The sequence below is a fragment of the Crotalus tigris genome, unplaced genomic scaffold, assembly GCF_016545835.1.
Source record: "Crotalus tigris isolate CLP2741 ecotype Arizona unplaced genomic scaffold, ASM1654583v1 scf7180000024349.2157984, whole genome shotgun sequence".
NCBI classification, from domain to species: Eukaryota; Metazoa; Chordata; class Lepidosauria; order Squamata; family Viperidae; genus Crotalus; species Crotalus tigris.
This window is the reverse complement of record NW_024100518.1, coordinates 567,878-590,133: the sequence shown is the minus strand read 5'-3', so window position 1 is coordinate 590,133 and position 22,256 is coordinate 567,878. Positions and strand designations below refer to the sequence as shown.

At 35.3% G+C, this 22,256-nt stretch overlaps 1 protein-coding gene across 13 annotated transcripts in view; it reads right to left on the bottom strand.

Annotated features, from left to right (window-relative positions):
- Positions 1-22,133, bottom strand: part of CNST (consortin, connexin sorting protein) — a 34,493-nt gene extending 12,360 nt beyond the window's left edge. Inside the window, exons 1-12 of one of the 13 annotated variants that reach the window (XM_039327043.1) lie at positions 21,997-22,131; positions 18,810-18,898; positions 17,269-17,457; positions 13,751-13,825; positions 13,325-13,442; positions 12,621-13,009; positions 10,706-10,884; positions 9,812-9,842; positions 8,580-8,666; positions 8,065-8,179; positions 4,664-4,685; positions 4,423-4,519 (exon numbers count right to left, since the gene is read on the bottom strand). In XM_039327043.1, the coding sequence (XP_039182977.1) occupies positions 4,423-4,519; positions 4,664-4,685; positions 8,065-8,179; positions 8,580-8,666; positions 9,812-9,842; positions 10,706-10,884; positions 12,621-12,966 (877 nt within the window). In that variant the 5' untranslated portion in view covers positions 12,967-13,009; positions 13,325-13,442; positions 13,751-13,825; ... (1 more) ...; positions 18,810-18,898; positions 21,997-22,131. Of the gene's footprint in view, positions 1-4,422; positions 4,520-4,663; positions 4,686-8,064; positions 8,180-8,579; positions 8,667-9,811; positions 9,843-10,705; positions 10,885-12,620; positions 13,010-13,324; positions 13,443-13,750; positions 13,826-17,268; positions 17,481-18,809; positions 18,899-20,564; positions 20,610-21,869 lie in introns of those variants that run through there. The other 12 variants (XM_039327036.1, XM_039327037.1, XM_039327041.1 and 9 more) reach the window with 12 other exon arrangements.
- Positions 22,134-22,256: the final 123 nt, after the last annotated feature.

Sequence of the window (22,256 nt, the reverse complement as noted above, 5' to 3'; positions counted from 1 at the left end):
CAGTTAATCACAGGATATCTCCCAATTAGCTGAGGGAGAGAATAGTGGTATAATCTTGTATGATTATTATTTTATTTTTTTAATAGAAGTTTTCTTAATTTTTAAAAATTACAGTCTTTAGTGCTTAGTAAACAACATTAACATTAACTTCTTCAATATAAATCTGTTCAATATTATACAATCCAGTATTTTTTCCCTGATCCTCCTTTCTTCTCCATATTTTTTCCATTTCCCCTTCATTACACCATTACAATTTTTGGTACTGTTAATGTACACAACGTTAGATATAAGCATCTTCATCATATTTTACTAATACCATATAAATAACAATAATATCAATTCATAAATCAATAACGTCAATTCATAATCAATATCCTGTTCTTTGTGTTCTTGTTAAAGTTTGATTTCCATATCAGTATTTGAAATGCCTTTATCAGTTATGATTGTCTCAATATTAATTACATTTATATAGCTGAAAGTTTTATTCAAATTAATTCTCCTCTTATCTTCATATTTCCCATGTCAGAAAAGAGAGGGAAAAATGCTATCTTAATTCTAAATCATATCTTTCATTATAAAGGTCTAATTATAATTATAATTAGACCCTAATTATCTAAGGGTCTTCTGTTCTTTTAATCTTATTCAAAGAAATATTTAAACATATAATGCCCCCTATAAAAGGTCAAATCTTCTGCTTTTTAAATTTGACTCTCGCTTTCTTTCTTCGCCAAGTCGCTTTCCAAGCCAGGGCAATTAGATCGCCCAAGAATTTTCTTTCTGTTTTTGCAAAAATTGCTTGACATGAGGAAGACAATTGGGGGGGAATTCCGCCCATTTATATTCCTTAAACAACTCCCAGTTCCTTTCCCCCTCCATTTCTCTTTTCAATCCCTGTCTCCCAAATTGTGACATTTCCCTTAACAGCTCTATATTCCCTTTTTAAAAATCTTTTTCCTTGCCATCAGAAATATTTTGCAGACCTGAGGGGTAAAATATTTTTTGTGTTTTCGTTGTTATAGCTAAGTCTTGCAGTATTTTGTTTGTATATAATCGTTTGTATTTCCCTTCTTTTATCTCTTCCATGCCTAAATCCATTTCCTCTGTTACGACTTCTGATTTCTGGGTTGTTTGTTCATATTTTGTAGTCGTTTTCTGGGAGCTTTCTAGTTGTAGATTTAATTTGGAGATTTGCTCATTTATATTGTCTAAATTGTTTTTAGTCTCATTATGATTTCTTTTTATGTCCTCTTTGCATTCAACAATTGTTTGGTGAATTAGTTGTAGCACAGAATATATTTCTTTCTGAAAGGTGTTTATTTTTTTTCTTGAGACATCATTCCTGGAGATTAGTTTTTTGGTCTTTAAATGTACTCTTTATAATCCAATAGATTCCAAAATATAGGTTCAGTTCTTAAAGCAATATTTTATAGTAACCCCTTGTCTCAAGTATTCCCAAAATTGTCAATCAGGCAAGACTGTAATCCACCATGTTCGAAATATTCAAAATATTCAACCTCTCTAAAAACAGCTCAAAAGTCTCTCCCAGCCTGGCATAGTCCAAGGTCAAATTTTTCTTTCTCTCCCACTAGCTCTTAAAATTAAAAATCCAAGCTCAGTAGGTATTTATAATCCAAGAAGATCAGGATGATAAGTATGCCAAAATATTTTTCTTTATTGCCAGCTGTTCTCCCAAGGTAGGAATCACCAAGCAAAGCAAATTATGGTGCTATACACAAATCCACCACTAGATGTCATTCAAAGTCCATTTTCCACTCTTAAAACAAAGGATTGATTTCTTATATTTCGCCTCATTTTTTTTCCAAAGAAAAAATCTTAACAGTTATCTCAATTTTCAAATTTATCGAAACTGTAGCTTTATGTTACTTCCACTTCAATACTGTGTGTTTCTGTCCCCCATAAAATTAAAATGCTGCTTCTGTTCACATTTGGAGGGTTTTAGCTTCTTGGGAGCCTTTCCCAGGAAATTCAGTTGTAAAATAGTAAAGAAAGGATCAATATTCTTACCCAGTTTACGATAAATTAAATAGTGCTTTTTCTCCTTTGGTTGTCAGCAGCTAGTGGCCGGCCATAGGAGGGCTTTCCTTAGATCAAATGGAAAGACCACCATCTCTCCATGATCGACAAGACACCCTCCTCTTCATTACCTCTTCGGGGCGATTTTAGGCCCTTTTCAGGGTCCCCAGCAAGGCGAAATCAAGCATGAAAGGCAGAGCCCTGCCTTCCTGCATCCTGTTCCACTACAACACAAACTGGAAGTCCCTTGTATGTTTATTATTTTAATACCAAGAGAATATTAAACTAGGCAGAGCTAGGCAATTCAATCCAGTGTATCAATTTAGGATACTAGAGCAGATCTAACTTATGATTAACTACAATTCCTTGCCCATATAAGAACTAAATCAAGGAATGTTTGCCTCTAGAAATACACATGGAAATGAACTTGCATTGTATAATGTAAAAATAAGTTCACCAGTTATATTTTCTTAACTTGCACTTAAAAACAGAGAACTGAACATAAGCTGTAAGTTCCTTAATGTTTGCAGAATAGTTTTCCAATATGAGTAACGGTTATAGCAGGAAAAACAGTAAGTACTCAATGACAACTTCTGTAACAGAGGAAAACTTCTTCATATCTTTAAATGATCAAATTAGGAGGATGTCAAGGAGAGGAGGGGAACAGCAATGACAAAAAGGATTTTCAAGATTACATAAATAACTTAGTCCAATGACAGAAGTTCAACATCCCTGTTCTACGAGATCTTTTATTGAGTCTATTGACAGAAAAAAACAAAAATGATCTATTTTTGTAGCATCCTAACTGAGGTGAAATATTATTGTTTAAGTATGCTATGGCTGATACGTGATAGATTTGAATGTGAAATTTTAATTTAAAGTCTTCTATCTAAAAACAGGCTGAATTTTACAGCTGTTCTTTGACTTTCAGTAGTAAATGTTAACCTTTATATACATTTCAAGACAATGTTTTAAAGGCATTAAGCTTAATAAACGTGCAAACTTAAAAACATTTTATTACAGAATTTTGAGGGAACTATGTAAAAAGCTATACAATTTGTTGTAAGAGATATAATTTCTCTATAATATAATCAAGTATTATATTATATATAAGGACAAATACAGTGATGTGTACTGAAGGATATGTTTGGAGTTCAAATTTAAAAGTTCCATCAGCAAAATGTTAACCTTACATGCTCACTTTAAAACTCAAGGTTTGTTATTAATGAAAAAAATAAACTGATAATTATTAAAGAAACAACAGTTCAACAGTAAAGCATAACCGTAAAAGCGGTTATGAAATACTATGCTCAAAGTAGACATTAGATTTAGAAAAGCTGTGGTGTAAGTTACATCTATGTAACTTACTATGTAACTATGTAATCTATGTAAAAAAGTGTCCATAAATATTAGATCATCTTTTTAGAAGGTATGACAACTATAACTATGATGAAGAAAACAAAAATATGTTTTAACTTCTAATTAACAAATAACATTAGATTAAAACCAGATTATGTAACGAGAGATCTGAAACTCTACTCACTATTTTTATGAATGCCATGACTATGTTATAGTCATGCATTAATCTAATTGCATTTCCTACTCGGCTCCACTTATTGATTTTCAATGACAAAGTTATTATTGCAATAAATGCACTATCTATACTTGGATAGGACATTTTTTTAATGCCAGGAAATATATTGTATATTTGAGGAGAAACAAGAACTATAATGGCTGGACTGATAATGTAAGTGAACCTATGTCATATTTGGGTTTTCTATTTTGTTTTCCTGTTTTGATGGAAGCATTTGTTATTTTCTAAAATTAAATTAAATCTATTTCATGGGTTTTCATGTGTTTCTAACTTCAAAATAGCTGGAAACATGCCACTGGTTTTTTTTTTTTTTTTTTGGTTCTTGTTGCAACTGTGGTTGTAGTAGCATAAAATTAGTTCAAAGGCAATGTGTAACCTATCTCTGGTTACATCTGCCCAATTTATACAACTTAATTACTAATGACATTTGTAGAAGGCTGTTACCATGAAAAGACACATAAACCTCATAAAACATTACATTACAAAACATTACAAAAATACATTCAGAAGACAATTTTGCATGCTATTACTCAATAATTTTAATCTTTTTCAATTCCCTGCCAGTTTCATTAGTAACTGTATACCTTTTTTCTGTAATATTTACTACTGGAAAATAACAAGTACTCTTTAAAGCCATTGCCCATATAGTCTTTTTTCCTACAAAAAAGTCATCAAGATATAATTACGTTTTTTTTCTTCTGATTAAAAAAGGTTGATTATTCTTCCAAATGAATAATTTTCAAACCATGACATTTTTCTTTAACTTAAGCTAAAGTAATGTATAGGACAGATACCTGAATCCCATGTAGAAGTACTTTGTTCTTTTAAATCTTCAGATGCCATTAAACTTATGAACTGTTCACATCTGAAGGATATTTCTTTATTTATGAGCTGAAAAGTAAAATAACATTTACATTATAAATATCCTTGTTTTTATGTTTATGTTGCACATGTTATGGAAAGTAAATTCTTGTAAAGAATACTCAAATCATTTAATAGCAAAACTATGCCAAGAAAAAAAAAATCATAGCTTACCTTGCTTCTGGAGACAAGTGGCCTGGAACCCAAAAACAAAAGAAAATTAAAAATAAACAGCACGTCTCACCAAAATATTCTTTAAAACAAACGTCATCAAAACTAGAGAACAAATCAGATCTGTTTTTTCCATGTTCTAATATTAGCACAGGGCTTTACAAGACTGAAATACTATCTATACCACCAGTTTTAAAGCACAGAGCCAGAGCATACTAATATTAATGACAATTTACTGTACAAATTATCATTTGACAGCCCAGGCGGCTATAAAAATAGTGAAATGAATATAAGATCTTGAAAGTGCCCTTACAACCTGAGTTTATATAAAAATACCAACTTTATAAAAAATTGCCCTAAACTGAAATCAACCAAGAATTAGCCAAAGGCCCTGAATTCTGATTTACTGTGGGGAAAGTGCAGAGAGAGAATATACTACTGGCTTAATGACAGTTCATTCAATGACCATTTGAAATTACCACGGATGCTGAACAAAGGGACTTATGACCCAAATTATAGTTGCTGCAGTGCCCCCATGAACACGTGATTGTGGATTTGGGCACTTGTATACACTTACGACTGGTTGCCAAGCTCCTTGCGATCATGTGAGTGCCATTTGAAATCTTCCTTTTCCCAGAAAATCAATGGCCAAACCACTGCTGCGTGCCTGTCTCATTTCTGGGAAGTGGCTGAAAACAGTCCCAAAAATTCAAGCAGAATTTTGGCACAGAGTATTTGCAGAATGGGTTCTTTGCAACCAGCCCCAAGAAATGAGAGAGTTCTCTTGTCTATGGTGGCTGACTGAAAAAAGTCCATTCCAAAATCCAAGCAGATTTTATAGACCCAGAGCGGAGAGGCAGTATGGACTAAAGAGTCCCTTGGGATAGAGGAGGCCCTGCGCGGTCTGGTGCCTGCCACACACAATTGTCTCCCTACTCGGCAGCTGAAAATCCTGCTTGGAATTTGGCAGGGAGGATTTAACTCCCGAGCAGAGAGGCAGCATAGTAAGATACAGTAAGGAGCACAAGGTGCCTCAGGTGGGTGGGGGGAGGTCTGGTACAGTTGAAAATCCTGATTGGATTTTGACAGGGAGGATTCTCAGTTCCCGAGCAGAGACTATCATGTAAGCCTGTGCTGGGCCTCCCAGAGTTTCTCCCACCCTCCTAAGGCTCTACACCAGTGTTTCTCAACCTTGACAATTTTAAGGCATGTGGACCTCAACTCCCAGAATTCCACAGCCAGCGTTGCTGGCTGTGGAATTCTGGGAGTTGAAGTCCTCATGCCTTAAAATTGTCAAGGTTGAGAAACACTGCTCTACACCCTCCTTACCTGGGACGCCATTTGCTTAACAACCTGCAAGATAATTCAACAACTGCAACTGGGAGTCCCAAGACTACAGTTGTTGAGTGAAGTGATTACCTGATATCTCACTTAATAACTGCTTCACTCAGTGACTGAGATCCTAATCCCAATTGTGGTTGTTAAACAAGGACTATATGTACAGTGTATTGACAAAAACCAAGGCTCTTTGGCATCTTGATCAGGAGAGAAATTTGCACCAACATTTCCTATAGCTCCTTCTTGTATTTTATACCATTCATGTTTTTATGAACAAATTAAAAATGTATGGCTGATAAATCACATCTGTTGACTTCATGGAAACATGGGCAAGGTGGTATAAAATGCAATCCTGTGCTACGTTATCAGACTTGTGTGTGACAAAATACAGTTTCTTCTAGTACCACCCTATACATTTACTCTGATATTTTATCTTTGTATGCTTCCTCTTCCTTTAAGGAACTCAGACTGCAGTTCTTTCAAGCAAAGTCAGAGAAACAGGATAAGCAGAGAGATATGGTGAAGGATTACACAGTGAGTTACATGCTGATAGGATAACTGACCCAAGGCTCTAATCCAGCAATCACATCACTACTCCAGAACGTTTACAAAACACTGATTCTACAATGGCTCAAGTATGGCAAGGAATGTCAAATATACTGCATGGCTTGGGTTATCTACTGAAGCCTCAGATTTGAAAAATGAAAAACCAGAAGAATGTTAAATAGAATTGTGTTGTTGAATTTTATCACAATTTAAGTTGCCTGATTGCTTGTTTATTTATTTTTAAACTCACTTTCTTCTAAGAAATTAAGATCAATACATCTATTTTTTTCTTTCCTTGCAAAAAAAGGCTGAGGGCTGGATTACCTACATGTAAAACCAATATGCTCAAATGGAGGCTCTTAGCAGGTAACATACTGTGTGATGTGGAGAGATGCAGAGCCCAGCCCATCTGCTACCATGTCAGATACTACCAGAAATATGTACCAATAATGACTTATTTTTGGCCAACGATGAAGCTAAGAAAATGGCTTCATTCTGGCAGTCTAAGGTTTGACCTAGATGCGGAAGAAGCAGCTGCAAAAAAATTAAAGGTAATCCTAAGAAAAGAGATTGAAGTACAGTAGATGATCTCCAAAATCCCTTTAATCCTTCCAATCTATGATTCTACAATCCAAGAAGTTCTGCTTATATTTTAACAAAGTTGTAATCAAATGTACAGTAGCTTTTATTAGGACACCAGCATTTCTAGCCTTGAAAACCAGGTAGTCCTTTAGTTACAACCTTTTTGTTTAGCGTCCATTAGAAATTACAGCAGTGCTGAATGAATAGCATTTATGCCTAGCCCCCAAAGTTATGACTGTTATAGTACCTTTGTGGTCACATGATCAAAATTAAAGATATACTTGGTCTGTCCTTATGTGAGGCAGGTGCTGGCTGCACCAAGCTTTCTTTCCAGGGCTGCTCATGCTAGTCTCTAAATAGCACAGGATACTTTGAAAGACTTATTTTAAAACCTCACAAGAAAGCCACTCACTCTGTTCTCTAAAATGCATAGGGCATAGGCCATTGTCACAATGCTTAGGAAAACCTTCAGAATAGTGCTGTCTGCTCTGTGGAGGCCTATCTCATTTCTCATTACAATTTTGCCAACTTGTAATCAGTTCGTAGAGTATACTAGAAAGTTAAAGAAATCTAAATCAAAGTAAAAAAAAGGTAGTAATTATAATGTAATTATAATTATAATGATATAACAACCAGGAAGTGATTTGACTTGAGATTATCTTTATTTGTATTTATTTAATAGAACAATAGTCTGAAAATATAGGACAAGCAAAATGAAAAAAGATATTTAATCTGAAAACTAATATTATAGCTTTGAACACCTTTGGGCAGTGCAATTAAATGACAAGCTATTTTCTATACACTGTATAAAATTAAGAGTTCACTGATAATATCCAACTTTTGGATATAAAAGAATTATCACATGTAGAACTCACTGTGAAAAAATGTGGACTAATAGTGTATAATTTTATTATGTACATATAATGTTTTTCACTTACTCTTGATGAGATGTGCAAAATTCAGCAAGTTTGTCTAGCTCTTCATTATTCAGCTCTTTAGAAGAATTCTTTAGATTTGAAACCTCATTGCACATTGTTGCTTTCCATTTTGTTTCTATTAAAAACACACACATGTATGTTAAAAAATAAATGATTTAATATTTCAGAAATATAGAAAAATAAAAAAACAAATATTACAGGTCTTTAATCATCAAAGCAGAATAATAAAAATGCCCCTTTTTAATGAAAATTTTATGGGATTCGTCCCATCCCAGTGAATGTTGGTTCAATGTGTTCAAAAAGTCACGACTCAGTATATTTCTGACTGTTGTTTGTCTAATCAGAATTTCTCATTCATTTGTAAGATTTTGATGAAGTCCTAGTCATAGATCACAATGTAAGTAATTATTCTGCTGTGCTCATAACCTTCTGGTAATCAATGCATTACAACAGAAAATGAAGACATTTCTCAAGTTTTACCTGACATATAATTTTCCACTATATGACACACTTACCCCACTGCTGCTGAAGAGAAGAGAGATTTGTAAGCAACTGCTTGTGATACAATTGTTCAAGCCAGATGAACTTCATTGCTTTCTCATCTAAATGGAAAATGAAGGAAAATACAGATACAGACTGATAGATACATTTTCAAAGTAGCATCATTTTTATGATAGGAGGAAAATTTGATGTGGGTGCAGATAAGTTTCCCAGTATTGCTGATTAGGCTTTGAAGTTAATAGGCTATACTCAGTTTGCAAATCCTGACAATTGCTTTTTCTTCTTTGGGTTCAAGCATATGGCTTGAAACATTAGATCATGATAGTTCTTGGTTGTTTAGGGGCATGGGAAAGCACAATAAAGGAAGACAAGGCTTCTTAATCATAATCTAAGACTGATTATGGCAAATTCTGTGGAATGAGAATGCCATGGTGGTTGCTGATTTTGTTGTTTCATATACAGCAATGGTCTGGAACAGTCACAAGATCATTTAACTCCTGTAAAGGTAGCTTGCAATTCATAATGCTCTTTCAACAGGTACCTGAACGCAGAAGCATTGTGTGAATGAGCATAATCATTGATAAAAGCATTTAAGGTCACAGCTTTTGGGTGAGAAGAATCAACATTGGTTCCGACTTTCAACTGAAAGAGAGTCAATAGGAATGAATAAAGTCCTTAATTTTACTCTTCCAAGAAGTGCAGAGAAACTTCCAAGAAGTACTCTTAAAACATACTGCTATGACAATAAAAAAAGTGAGGAGATGGTAAGGGGCAAACTTTTGAGCATGTGCAATGGAGCAACCTTCCTGACAAAAATCTCCAAGGTGAAGGCTTTGAATACATATAAAACACATATATGCGTTGAGATATAGAGCAGGATATAGAATGATTAATTATATGGCCTCGGAATTTAAATGCAACAGAAAGTATTGTATTCGGTGAAATTAGTATAAGTACAGCAAAAAAAAAAATCTTGCTACCACAATGAACAAAGGTTCAAATGATTAAACATGAAACACTTTCTAAACATACAATGAATTTTTACAGTGTGCCTTCTTGAATACCATGCTTACATATATTTCAGAAAATTAGCATTTATTTATCTCCCCCAGCATTAATAAATCAAAATAAGCGTAAGTGTTAAGAAGAATTTTGGTTTTATTGAACTGTAGTTGAAAGTCCACAGCTATATGTTTGTATTTTGATATCGGTCCACATTCAATGTTGTATTTTTTAAAAAGGATACATTCTCCATCTTGAAAGTAAGTTTCAGCAATCTGCAAAGAAAGAAAAGGAAAAAAAAACTTTTAATATATTTTTATTATACGTTATTCCTGCCTGTAGGGGTCAGAAAATTAATGATATACTAATAAAATTATACAAGCTTGAAAAACCAAACTGAACTATTAAGATTAACCTGGCACACTAAAAAAAAAAATACAAATGCCAGATATAGTCCATAAGGACATTCAGAAGAGCACTGCCTTATGCATCACGTTGCACCTAACCAAGTGCTGTTTCCTTTAATGCAGCACACTTTGCTTTTTTTATTACACGGGTATTATTTTGAACTACAGACATATTTGGACCAGTGAGACTGTATAAAGTGCTCACTCACACAAAGTTACAATACTCACATAGTTACAAATATCAATTTACCACATTTTGAACTAAACCCTTAGGATGTTTTATTATCTTGTGGGATCTTTGTGCAGCTTAACTATAGATAAATATCATACAAGAGTTTGATACTTTGCAGCATGCCAGCTGTTGTTATTAATTGAATTACAAGGCTTTTTAAAAACAGCAAGGATGGCAGGGAGCTTGGAGAGCACAAATGAAAGTGCATAGGAGTAGCAGGTTACCTATGCCTGATCTCTTAGTAAGTGTAGTAATTCTTTAGCATTCAAGTAGAGCCGATATCTGCCACTTGATTCTGTTAACAGAAGTGATGTGAAATGAAACTGAAAACCTCAGTACAGAATAAACGTATCGCCCCTGAGCAATAGATTCAGATTCTAATAAGACAATATTTAAAATTATGTGCAGAGATTTTACTTATACATTTTGAAATTAATGGGATAAAGAATATCAACATCAACAATATGAAAAAAAAAGATAATTAACATCTTCTTACTACCTGATGCAGGAAGAGGGGAAGTACACTTGAATCCATTTCCTTAAATTCTTCTTGAAGAAGAGAGAAGATTAATTGTAAAGTCTGAGCTGGTTCTTTCAGAGGATGGTTTGAATTTGTCTTGTTTCCATCTGCCCCTTGCACATAAGACACTGATGTAAAGTCAGCTTTCTCTTGTTTGGCTGCAGAAATGTTAAAAGAAATAATTGGTTTTTCTTTTAAGAACAGTAATGTCAGAAAAATATACCCCAGATTATTTCAAATTAGATACAAACATAGATCTGCTGACATAAACTTTTGTCTCCTCTCAACCCCTGAAGTTATTTTAAATGGTCAGTTTCCCAGGACAATGTAGATATGACACAAAAAGTCGCAGTGGGAAACGAAATCTTTCTTTCTCATTGCCTCCTGAGTGTTTTGTGTCCCCCCCCCTCCAATGCGGTTCATGCAGTAAATCCACGTTTTTCCTGAAGATTCTATGCCCCACAGGAGATGGTTGATAAGGGGTATAGTGGTAAGCGTGGGGCAAAAAAGCCTCATTACGTATGGTTGCCCTTCAGATTCAAAGAAGACGCGATGTTGTACATATCAGCTCTACTTGAATGCTAAAGAATTACTACACTTGGACAGAAAGATGGCTCTGGAGTCCTTGTCTGGAAGTGCTAATGAATTAGATTTGGACTGATATGATTTGCAGATGAATTGTTGAGGATAAATTGCACAACAGAAACCTGTGTGTGATGCAGCTCTAAGTGAAACAGCTACTTTCACCTAGTTTGGCCTATCTGCCAAGACAGTTTATTGGGGTCTGGCCACTGCATGCGTACAGCTACTTGGGGCCACAGGTGAGAGCTAAGCACTAAGTATGGATCAAGCAGATCTAGTATTGTGATACAAGGATCTTTATTTTCAATACTGTTTCTTATTATCCCTAACACACTGCTTATCTTTTTTTTTTTTTGAACAGTGGATACACATTGTCTCAACTTCATTAGATTGTTTACCATTACTTCAAGATCTCTTTCCTCATTTGTCACTATTAGCTCTGGTCTCATTAGTTTGTAGGAATAGCTAGGATTTTTAACACCAATGTGCATCACTTTACACTTGCCCTTGCTGAATGAAGTTTGCTATTTTGGTCCCCGCTCTCCTAATTTGCAGAAATTCCTTTGGAATTCTTCAGTCTCTTATTGTTTCACCACTCTGAACAATTTAGTGGCATCGGCAAACCTGACTATTTTACTAGTCATGTCCAGTTCCAAGTAATTTACAAATGTGTTAAAAAGCACTGACCCTAAGGTAGAACCCCAGAGGACCCAACTACAATACCTCTTTTGTGAGAAATGTCTATTTATTCCTCATCTTTCTGTTCTATTCTTTAACCCGCCGTTTATCCACAATGGGACCTGCCCTTTTATTCCATGAGCTTGGGACCAGTGACTGAGAACTGTTAAGATCATGGACATGGTGGTTCTATTGATAAAGATGAATTGGGTGTGTGGAGTCATGGCAAAGCAGTTGCTCTCCCTTGTGAGAGATGGAGACTTCTGCATGCCTTTGCCGTGATAGTAATTAGGTTTGAGACATCTATTGGCTCGAGTGAGAGTGGGATCTGACTGGAAGAAGAGGAGAATGCATAGTGAGTATTGCATTTGGGTGGCAGCTTGTAATGATATGTGGGAACGAGCTTGGGAGGCAGGAGGATGAGCTGTAAATCTGGTTTGTGAAGTTAGGTTCGGAGAAATAGTTGAGATTGTTGTGGCTTTCATCAATCCTCTGTATGACTTTAGACAGAAATTTCTAAAAGAAAATTTGAAGCATTTTTGCCCAGTGTAGTCAAATGTACAAATACAAAATAGTTCAAGGAAATTGAGCAAACTTATCCCATCAATACATGTGTATTTAGGAAACCACTTGCCTTTCCTGCTAGGACTCTTTGTTTTTCTTGGATTCTTTTTTTCAGAACCAAGCTTCTGTGGCATGTCTGATTTCAAACTTTTACATGGCCTATCACTTTCATCTTCTTGGAAGCAAGAAGTATAGTCTCCACTGTCCTCGTTATTATTAATGCTGTCCTGCTCAACTCTTCCCATTGTGTTATGAGAGTTTTTCACAGTATTATGCTTCCTACTCTTACACTGATTTTCATTTTCATCTGGAGAAGAAGCCAAGCAACTTTTGATCCTTTCTTCATGTATGTCAGTATGAAGTACATCTTGTAAATTTAAATGAAGATCATTTGTAGGAGATTCTCTATCATCCATTATAATGAACTTTATTTCCACTTTGTCCAAATAACTCTCAGCACTAAAAAAAACCCAAAACAATGGAGATGTTAGTAATATATCTTCACTAACAAGCTTTGCTAAGATTGTAGAATGGAATTAGCTTTCTATCATTATAGATAAGTAGCATTTCATAGTTGTGAAATAAAAGCATCAGATTTTATAAATATGAAATAGCTTTTTCTTTAAAAAGTATAGTTATTTCAAAGACAACGACTTAAAATTCATATATCTACAGATGTGCATTTGTGAAAGTTAGAATGTTGTAATTAGCCAAACCGAAACACTAATTGAGAATCTAACATTTAACAAGTTGTCTAAACAAAGAAAAGCTTACATTATAATTAGTAAAATTGCCTTGCTAGTTCTTACATTAAGCAATTAATTATCCATCTGAGATGCACTTTGTAAACTTTAAACTCCACATCTTCTATAATGTAACTTTCATGTTCTTTCTAAAATGGGGAAGATTAAATAGAAATATTTAAATATTTGCCTTTCAAAGATGAAATCCAATAGGACTGTAGAAGTGAGCATCTGTGGTTAAAATAATGGAACATATGATAAATTTGAAGATTAAATTATTTTCACTATGATAAAAGACTGGCACTATTTCCTAATTAAAGTCACTAATTTCATAGTGAAAATACTTCCAGTCATAAATAGGAGAAGATTGTTCATATATTATTTATTGACTATTAAATTAAGTTCCCAACCTTTTAAGTTCAGAAATAGGAAAGTACAGTAGTAAGAGCTAAATTACCTGCTGCCGGTAAAATCAAGTTTCCTTTGAGTTCAGCTCAAGTCTTGGTAACTTCATGGATATTCCATATGTTTTCTGAGCAAAAAGACAGAATTGATTTGCTATTGGTTTGTTCCAGATTGTTAAATTGTGTATCTTTTTGATTCATAACATGTAAATTTACTTGAGACAAATTTAGTTCCTGGTGCTTACATAGACATGTCCATGTTGTTTTCCTGACAATAATACAGAAATGGTTTGTCACTGCCTTGTTCTGCAATGTTTTTTTCAACTTCCCTACCTAGCCTACAGCTCTGGCATTTCCTGAGGGATTTCTCATCTAAATTGCAACCAGGCAACATCCTGTTTAGCTGCCAAGCCCAGACAAGGTAGGTCAGTATAGTTATAAAAACATAACATTATAGCAACATGCACAGAGTCATACTAGATGTGAGACACTGTGGGAGGCTAGGAAAATAATGGAAAGTTGATATAAACAGTCAAGACATGGAAGGTGAGTTCATTGGTAGCTGTCAAGGAACAGGGAAAAAAGTTTGAAAGAGATTCTGTCTTAATGATCACACAGGTTAAAAGTTTCTGTTATAGTTTTCAAGACAAAAATTAATTATCAATTATCATTGCTGGGTAAGATCAAAGAAGCAAGGAGTACACAATATTCAGTAAAGAGTCTTTAATAAAAGTCTTGGGGCAAATATCAATTTTGGCAACGTATAAGCAACAATGAAATGCTAAACCAATTATCCATTTCATTACTGAGTTATTCTGATAGTTATTTTGTAGTAATATTTCTTTAACAACCTAAATATTCAGACTGAAAAGACAAATGCTTTTTAAAAAAATATTTTACCCCACGTTATTTTTTATTTAATTCAATAACTTAATGCCATTTTTGTATGCTTTAAAAATACTCCTTCTAACCAGACATGTCCAATATTTATTAGTTCTTGTACTAAGACTTATTTAATCTTATTTTTCTTTTTCTTACTTTTTCTATATTATCTTCTTTCCTGTAACTCCTCGTTAGCCAAGGAGACAAGTATTATCTACTGAATAAACAGTACCTTGTTAAATCTGCTGTTCAAGATAGCTTACGAAATATACCTACTTGAGGATATGGATATTACAAGTTCCAATTAACATGGCAAAAAAATAATCTATCCATTCAAACAATTATTTGTAACATAATCATAATATTATTTATTGTATTGGACTGACATCAATATGCTATAGTATTAAAACTCTGATAATGCACCAAAAGGCAAAACTTTTTCAACCAAGATACCTGAAATGGGCTAAGTTACAGAATGCATCCCAAATCCAGAACCCATGGAATTGAATTTTGGCAAATTTTGTAAAACAAGTTATAACATAAATAATTACAAAGCAGTTAATGACATATTACAAAATATCATAAAACATTTGCTGTGCTGATGTTAGACTCTGCTATACAGCTCAACATGAGCTATTTTCAAGGTAGATACATCTCTGAATGTATCTCAGTATTTCCAGTGAAGGCAGTAAATTAGAAGTTCTGTCACTGTGAAGACATTGAAGAATCTGGTCAGAAAATATTTCTGAAAGGATGATCCAAGAGGTTATATGAGTTGTCTAGTGACTACTTGAATTTTTTTTTTAACTTTGGCAAAAGTGATTTTAATAATTCCAATAACTTAGAACTTATGAAGAAAAACGGTTTTTCCTTCCTAATTGTGCGATATTGTTTGTCAGGAATATATATAATCTAAAAGCTGGGATATTTGGCTGTATCCATATTTTACAAATAACCTATTTAAAAATAAGTTTAATTTAACAAAAGTTTGTCATTCTATGTTCTATGTTCCTGCCAAGCACCCAAATTTTGATCATGTGACCATAGGGATGCTGTATCGGTCGTGTGAAAAACTGTCATAAGTCACCTTTTCAGTGCTATTGTAACTTCAAATGGACACTAAAAGAATAGCTGTAAGTCAAGGACTACTTGTAGTGTAAAAGATATGTCCAAATAGCGCTGGATCTATCAAATGCTTTCAAAACAATTACATTCTAAATGTGCTGCATTTATTTTTCTATGAAAATCACCTAGGCCCAGCCTGTACAAATGTCTGCAGTCCAGATATACCTTCAAATATCATCCAAACCTCCAGTGATTAAAATCTTAACTCTTGTTTAGTATTGGTGAAAATGTTACTCTGTGACACATATAGTTTAGAAGAAAAATGAACAAAAAATAAGAGAAGCTTATGCCTCTATGACTTGTGTACCAAGGTTAGTAGCATATCTTTATAGACCGTCCTGTGGGGAAAACTACAAAACTTCAGGAAAAAGACTGAAACGTGTGAAACTTTAATCACTTGAATACATGTAAGACTATAACTGTCACTAATATTTAGAGATGATATTTAGAGTTGCTTTTGACCTCTGCATGCAAAAAATTCATTTTTAATGTGTGCCATTGTGCCTACAGGAAAAAAAAAATGACAGTAAGGGTTATCTATCTATTTCTATTCTTGTAAGTATCTAGCTGAATTAGAATGGAAATATTAATTCCCTCTATGGTGTGATTATCCACTCTTCTCCTGTCCCTACTCCCATATATGGTGGTAAAAAAGGTTTCCAAGTATTAGCATCAAAATGAGGTAGAGAGTAGACAAGAAGTGAAAAGAAAGAACAGGTGGAAAAAGAGGTGATTTTTTTTTTGTTTAAAAGAGATGCAAAAAGGGAAATGTTCAATTATCTGGGAAATAAACATATTAACTTATTTATCTAATAATATTTGTATTACACTACAATCTATTGCATATGTAGCTTATAATTACATATTTCTATATGTAAGTAGAATTAAACATCTATCTTTCCAAGTACAGGTTATTTTCTTTAATCTTTAACAATTACACTACTAGAAAAATCAAAGTTTTTTTTTTAATAAATGTCAACATTATTCTTATTAAATTTCCTTTTAGAAAATCAACTAAAATTTAAAGCCACATTCCTGGAACCATTGCTTATCTTCCCATTGTTAAAACTTCTATTAAATTGAATTTGGAAAGCTGCTATGTACAGTTTCAGTAAACAAATCATTTTCTGCCACAGCAAATGAAGTTTTCTTGAAAAAAAAAAGGTAGTCCTTGCTTAGCAACCACAAATGGGACCATCAACTTGATTATTAAGCAAAGCAGTCACTAAGTGAAACTGTGCTTATAATCTTACTTCAATTATCCTTTGCATTATAGACCTGAGGGTCATAAATGCTTGCAAAGTTATTGCTTCATTACTGTCATAACTGTAAATCGTTACTACACAAGGCAGTCACTAAAAGAGGACCACCTGTATTTGCCTTTTTTGTTTCAGACAGTCAATCTGTTTCTTTCAATCAATACACAAATTCCAATTCATTTTAACAGAGAAATCATTCAAAAGACAAAAGAGAGGAAATGCTATTTACACTGATATCATTGCCACAATTTGTTGTTCCTTATAAATCATTTAATATACTGTCATTTGTTCTTTAAATTCCTTACCTCTTTTTTTGATAATCTCATTGACTCCATCTAGCCATGACTCTTTCCTCTTCTGTTTCCTCTCAATTAATTCAGTCTTCCTTCACATATATACATAAGGGCGTAAGCTGGAAAAGGGGCAACCAGTGCTGATGAAGCCAATCAAAATTGGCTATGTAAAGACTGAACAGGTGCTTTCCAATCTCAAGGCTGGGGAAATAATGACCAGAAGTCTATTAACATGAAAGAGTGAGAAGAAAAGGCTTAGGACTTAAATCCTGCCAATGAGTAACCAGAAGGAAATGTTTTGCAATTCATATTCTCTCTATAATTTAACTGCCTCAATATATTTCTAGCATTCTGGTCACTCAACCTGACATCAATTTACATTCATTCAGCACTCATTTATTCTTGACTTTCTTTCCTTCTTGTTTTACCGTAGCTCTCCCACTCCCACTAACTTTTCTTTCTTCTGACATATTCAATTCTAATTCCTTATAACAAATAAGGCAAAAGCATGCTTTTGTTTGTTGTACTGATCAGTAAACCAAAATTTAGATTGTTTCTTGTTTTAAATAGCATTTATTTATGTATTTGTTGCCTATCTCACTACAGTATACAAATAGGCACTACCATTAGTTTATTTTTATGAATCTACATTTAAAACTCCTTTAATTACTTCATTTGAAATGCTGGCTTGTAAATGAAGCCACCTATTAACTATGTTTTATTGGATATATCTCACCCTTCTTTTTACTGCTTGCGCACCTACAATGGAAGAACGCATACAACTTTACACTAATTTCCTCTTCAGTTTTTACCTCCCCCCTCCAATATAAAATCTGTTATAGACAATTCAGAGGAAGGCAGAATACTATAAACGAAGGAAAAAATATGAAAGATAGCTCCTTCCTTCTTCTGTCAATGGGATCTTTTAGTGCAGAGCCCCCCAATCTTTTAGGCACCAGACACTAGTTCTGTGGGGAGAAGTTCTTCCGTGGACTGCAGGGGGTGTGGTTTCGTGTGCTGCCTGCATCCCACCGATGGGGCTTTGCTTGTTTGCATGGACCAGTGCCGGTCCACGGACCGGAGACCTCTGTTTTAATGGATAAAAGGTTCTCTGTATTTTTTTTACTGATTTGAAAGTTATTTATGTATTTGTTTACTTGAGTTTTACCCTGTTGTACTGTTCCGACAAGCCTTAAAATTGACTAACAAAATTTAAAGCAAACACACCCAACACATATTCAATATTTAACTAGTGTGTGTGTTTGTGTGTGTATCCATATCTATATCCCTACAGAATCCTAAACAGTGAGAAAATGATAGCCAGGTCATAATACTCCAGCCAGAGGCACCACCTCACTTTAAAGGGTGGTGGTTGTGGGGGAAAAATTGGAAAAGAAAGCCTTATGTATACCACTTTGTACTCCAATTTCCTTCTGTAAAAATTCCCTTCTGTAAAAATAAGATGTTCGTGCTTCTTTATATTTAAAAAATAGTCTGAATTTTCTCAATTGCTTTAAGTTCTATTTATTTCTATTTTCAAGAGTAGCACTTACCATATTTGTAAAAGTAAAATACTTCTTAAACATACTGCTGGGTAAAGGAGATTATCATTTTAGGCAGAGTTATCTAGCATCAATTCTATCTGCCAAAAAAGTAAGAAATATAAATGTTAATACATTAAATAATAAATGCCTTAATTAGAAATCTGCCACAAGAAGATCAGAATTAGTGGAACATAGTGCCAATTCTTTTTGATTTATTAAAATGATATAATCTTTAGTCTTCATAAATTACTGTAACTTTATTGACTTTCTTCAGAAAGCAAAAATCTTTCTAAATAAACAAGCTATCTAAAAAAAAGAAAGAAAGAATGGAAAGCATTAAGGATCACTCATCTCCTCCTTACCAACTGGAAACTTGATCATAATCATAATGTGAGAAGGGCAGGTCTTTGTAGAAGTGCCAAGGTATGAAATTATTTCATTTAAGGAGTCTATCCTGTTACATAAGAGATTTCTGTTTTGATGATAGGGCAGAGTTAACTTAAATCCATTTTTTTCAGAATATAAAATTTAAAATTGTTCATTGATGCAATTAGATACAAAATGAATCAGTTAGCTCCAGCCAGCAGATACACCTTAATACATATACATCATAAAAGACCAAGACACATATGATACTCTACTTTAAGATTGCCAACTCTGAAACTAAACTTATTTCTTACTCAAATGGGAAAGCCCTTACTTTCAAATTTTAAAAAAAGTTCTATGTCAAATATTTGGCACATTTATACAAGTGATATGGTTCAATAATGTCCAAACTTTTACAACAAACCATGAATATAAATACAATATTCAGAAATGATTTATCCATTTAGCAATGCCACCCTACAAACATTTCTGGTTTTAATTAATCTTAAAATTGACCTAGCAAAGAAAAAAATGCCAACAAAAGGAAAACCTCAATGTAAGTAATAAAGGATTGTGAATAATTTTCAAGGTAATTGAAACAGCTTTTTAATAAGGTACAAAGTTTACAATGCAGTGGAGGTTAGAAAAATAAAAATTAAAAACTCCATTTGCCTTCCAATAAACCACAGCATTTGTACAGCTTGATACAAGGGGAAGGGATTTCTTTTTCTATCAATGTTCTTTGTTTTTGTGCTAGACCCAAAGGTAGGATCAGTTAGAAGAGGGCAGAAGGCCATTTGTGGCTCCATAAATCTGAACAGTTTTGTATCTCCTTTTTTATTTCAAAAATATTCAAACAACGCTCACCTTTTCTTGGTGCCTTATTTTAATTTTAAAATCTGGAAATAGCCTGGGCTTCTCTGAACCTTTGAGAAATGCATGCACAAAGGAAGATCTACATGTGTGAACCCTTTTTGCAAAATACAGTAAACTATGATTAAGTGTGCCATGGTTTACTAAATCAATTGGCTGGATCAAACGTATCATAATGCATAAAGCATCATAAACTGAAAATACTGCCTGGGTTCCCATGATACTCTAAATTAGTTGTTCTCAACCTTTTTAATGCCGTGACCCCCAACCGGTCGTAAGTTGAGGACTACCCAACCGGTCATAAGTCGAGGACTTTCCCTGCCCGGGAGTGCCGCGCATGCGTGGTGCCGCCCCCTGCGCCGGCCGAGGCGTAGCTGGCAAGCGGCAGAGACGGCGCAGGCCGACCACCGGCTGGGCCACCAGCAGGCCCAGCCCAAGGCAGGTAAGGCACCCGCCGGGCCCCACGCGCACCAGCAACCCTCCCTGTGCCCGCCGGCCTCCCACCTCTGGCCCTCTTTTACTTACATTTTTAGTAGCTCTACAGCAGGGAGGGGTGGAAACTTCCAGACAGCTCACCTTCGCTGCAGACAACTTGCAGCACTGTTTGCAGAATGGGACTTTTGGCGGGCTCAGCAGGGCAGAGACAGCCTGGACAATTCCTATGGGCTTTTGAAAGTCAATAGAATTAGACTCTATTCAAGGGAGTCTATTCTATAGGCTTTCCAAAGCCAATAGAATAAAATGGAGTAGCACAGCTAAGGAAAGGGGAAAAAAATGGCAAACTGCGTTGTTTGGCGACCCCCGTGAAATGGTCGTTCGACCCCAAATGGGTCCCGATCCACAGGTTGAGAACCGCTGCTCTAAATTACAAAGTAGCAAATTGCCTTTTAGTTTAAGATTTTTTGTAAACTCTATTAATACTTCATTGACAAAAGCTAGGAAATATATGTATAATTCAAGACTGAATTATAGTCTGTTACTGTCCCCTATGATGTTCATGTTTTCAAATAATGATTTATACAGAAGCACCCCTGCAGGATAAAGTGTGCACACTGCATTTGAACAATGTCAACTGTGTATGTATGTATGTGTGTGTGTATCTCCTTCAAACCTCCAGAGGTTATCTTCTTCATACATCTTACTTTCATTAAAAAGCCATCTGTATTTTCTGTTTACCTTTTTGAAACTTGGTAGATAAGCTGCAGATCTATCAGAATAAGCAACCATTAATATGTGATTTAATTTTGTACACTAACAGATTATCATAGACTCACAGAAATTGTAGAATTGGAAAGGACCACTAAGATTATCTAATCCTGCCACAGGAGACATACTGTACTGATCTTGGGATAATAACCCCCACAACAGCCGTCCTTATAACCTCTGGACAAAGAATGAGTCACAAGTATAATAAACAAGACAGTCGCTTTAGCCAGGCTTCAGAGTGGATTGCCCCTTACTCTTGGGAGTACTACTTGCAGGAAAAAAAAACCCGGTCTCTCTCTCTCTCTCTCTCTCCCTCTCCCGCCAACCCAAGCAGGAAATCTGTGTTGATAAGCGAAGCGGTCGCAATGCGACCCAGATACACGGACTGGCTTGACCCACAGTGAATACCAGACCGACAAGGTAGCAACGGAAGGGCAGAAGGTTACGACGACCGGAATCTGACACGTTCAACCCTAATGTTTTCTTCTTATGCAAACATCCGGCGGCTCTTCCTAGTCCTGCCGGGCTAATAACCAGCTTCCCCTCCGCCCAAGCGGCGAAAGAGATCCTCGCGCCATCCCCGACCCTGCTAACGATCCGATCCGGTTTTTCGATCTCCCTTACCGCCGGGACCAGCTCTACTTCACCAAGACTTCAGATGCAACACGCAGCTACCTCACTCTCGCCAGCTCGCCGCCCGCCCGGGGCTGCGGTAAACTCGGGAGAGTAGCCTCGTCGCTTTCCTTCTCACCTCAGCCAGCGGCCACTTCGCAAGAGTTCCGGGGAACCGCTAGCTCCGGTACAGCCAAATGAGGATCGAGAAGCCAGAAAGAAGGAACGGGACGCAAAGAAACCAGACGCCCGCCGGCAGACTCCCGAGCACAGCGGCAGAAGCCGAAGGTATGAGCCAGAGAGTACCAGATGCCTAGAGAGGACCGTGCCATGTAAACAGAAGGCTAGAATGCCAACCACGGGAACAGAGGAAGCGGAACCGCCGGTGACGTTCTGACG